This window comes from Gekko japonicus, unplaced genomic scaffold (genome assembly GCF_001447785.1).
Source record: "Gekko japonicus isolate JY-2015 unplaced genomic scaffold, Gekko_japonicus_V1.1 scaffold1921, whole genome shotgun sequence".
NCBI lineage: Eukaryota > Metazoa > Chordata > Lepidosauria > Squamata > Gekkonidae > Gekko > Gekko japonicus.
Window position 1 is genome coordinate 6,587 of NW_015167593.1, and position 2,600 is coordinate 9,186.

General features: G+C 52.9%; 1 protein-coding gene across 1 annotated transcript in view; it reads left to right on the forward strand.

Moving 5' to 3' along the window:
• Window positions 1–2,600, forward strand: part of LOC107112760 (exocyst complex component 3-like protein) — a gene marked incomplete at its 5' end in the record, with an annotated part of 15,735 nt that overhangs the window by 4,675 nt on the left and 8,460 nt on the right. The window contains 2 exons of the mRNA XM_015413947.1: window positions 1,571–1,681; window positions 1,806–1,947. Of these exons, the coding sequence (XP_015269433.1) occupies window positions 1,571–1,681; window positions 1,806–1,947 (253 nt within the window). The remainder of the gene's footprint in view (window positions 1–1,570; window positions 1,682–1,805; window positions 1,948–2,600) is intronic.

The window sequence follows — 2,600 nt, forward strand, 5'->3', positions numbered from 1 at the left end:
CCGAGGGAAAACCATAGAGTTTTCCCTCGGATGACCGTGGCCCCGCCCCCAGTGTGCCCGGCGTGGTCGCGTCACTTCCGGGTGACGTGCACGTTGGGGTGGGGTTCCCCCCCGGGGCCCGATCCGCCGGCGGCAGGGAATGGGCCTCCCCTGGGGGGGACTTGGCAAGCCTACCCAGCCCCCAGGTAGGGCATGGAGATCTCCTGGAATCACGACTTATTTCCTGATGACAGAGACCAGTTGCCTTGGAACAAATGACTGCCTTGGAGAGTAGACTCTATGGCATTACACCCCACCAAGGTCCCCCCCCCTTTCCCAGGCTCCATCCCCAAATCTCCAGGAATTTCCCAGCCCAGAGTTGGTCAGAACCCCATTCCTACTCTAATTGGCTGTTGATGATCTAGTGTCTTCTTTCTTTTTAGGCTCCTGGTAACCCCACCCCACCCGGCTCCTGGCGGGATCCAGACTGGGAGACTCTTGGGAGACTGCGGAAGGAGCCTGGGGAGGAGAGGGACCTCACTGGGGTACAATGCCACAGAGTCCACCCGCCAGCCAGTTCGGTGTAGCGGTTAAGAGTGGGAGGACTCTAATCTGGAGAACTGGGTTTGATTCTCCGCTCCTCCTCCAACATGAAGCCAGCTGGGAGGCCTTGCGTCAGTCACAGTTCTGCCAGAGCTCTCTCAGCCCCACCTACCTCACAGGGTGTCTGTTGTGGGGAGAGGAAGGAAAGGTGACTGTAAGCTGCTCCAAGAGTCCTTCGGGTAATGAAGGGCAGAGTATAAAAGCAATTCTTCTTCTCCTCCTCCTCCTCCATTTTCTCCGGGGAAACTGTTCTTTGTAGTTTGGAGATGATGTATAATTCCAGGGGATCCCCAGGTCCCACCTGGCGGCTGGCATCCCTAGGTAAACCTATTTACAGTGGAATCCTAATAAGCAAAGTTCCATTGGCTTAGAATGGTGATTCATCTAACTGTAGAAGCTGGAGATTGAACCCGAGACCTTCTGCATGCAAAGCAGATGCTTGACCGCCGGGCCACGCCCCACCTCCAGCAAGCTCTCTGCTCACAACTCTTGATCTGTGTCCAGTCCGCCACTCTCCAGTCTAGTCAGTGGCAGCTTCGAAGCAGAGCTGTAAATTGGAAACTGAGCTGCACGCTGGGTGGGAGACTGCCATGACTCGATCCCATGGCCCCGTCACTGGGTGTTAGGGTTACCAACCTCCAGGTGGGGCCTGGAGTTCTCCCAGAATGGCAACTGATCTCCAGACTACAAATACCCATTCCCCTGGAGGAAATGGCAACGTTGGGGGTATACCACGGAGTCTAGGAGAAATGGAAGTCCTAGAGTGGCATTACGTCTGTGCTGAGCTTCCTCCCCTTCCCAGGCACCACTCTCAATCCTCCAGGAACTTCCCAAACTGAAGCTGGTCACCCTACCATGTGATGAACTTACTCCAGGAACTTCCCAAACTGAAGCTGGCCACCCTACCATGTGATGAACTGAGTCATGACACGCTAGAGGTCTAACTAGGTGAACAAGATGCCCTGGTAACTGCTGTGCTTCTCCGCAGCCTGACTGAGGCCCTGGTGGAATTTGACAGAGAACACCAACGAGAGCCGGCCGCGTCCAAGTGCTATGCCCCTTACTTGCTGTCAGCCATCAACAACTGCCTGGCTCTCAGGTACTCTCCAAAACGATGAGAGGCACTTCTCCTTCCGTGGCTGCCGTCCTGCCCCCAGACCCCTCTTGCTTGCCGTCTGCTGCAAGCCCCCACTCCAACTCTTCCTCTCTTTCTCCGTGGGCAGCTCTTCCATCTCAGCCCTCTGTACCGAAGGACCATCGCCTTCAGAGCCCAGCCGGATTCCATCCTCGCTGAATGCTGCTGTGGAGAAGGCCCAGAAGAAGGCATGTCGGCTGTTACTAGACGCGATGCTAGAAGACCTTCAGGTAACTCATTTCTTCTAGACACTCCCTCTCTCTCGCAGGCAAAGAATCTGCCTTTTAAGAAATTTCCTATCGGATAGGCAGGCAGAACTTACTCATCGGGTGGCTAGGTTTGGATGGCTTGCCCTAAGTATGAGAAAATCTATAGTAGCTCAAAAAGAGAATTAAGATTTAGTTTTATTAATTTTAATCATTATGGTTTTTATGGTGTTTTTATAGCTAAGCTTATGTGTTGGTCAATGACCGTGAATAAAACCTATCAACTATCGTTTCTGATAGAAGGCAGAAGACGTGGGGTTCTCAGGTGGGCTCGATCCAGGCAAAACCAGATGAGCTATTGTGTGCCTTCAGACCAGGGGAGGAAAACAAACCAGAAGTCCAGTGGCACCGTAAGACTTAACCTTAATTGAACTTTCATAAAACAGAGGTCACTTCTTTAGATGCCACCTAAACAAGAAGTGCTGTGGTGGCTCAAGTGGTTAAGAGGCTGAACTGCAGGCTGTGGAAGGTCAGTAGTTCAGCAGTTCGAGACCCGAGTTGCCGCATGACAGAGTGAGCTTCCGTCTCTAGTTCCAGCTCCTGCCAACCTAGCAGTTCGAAAGCAAGAAATTGCAAGTAGATAAATAGGTACCACTTCGGCGGGAAGGTAACAGCGT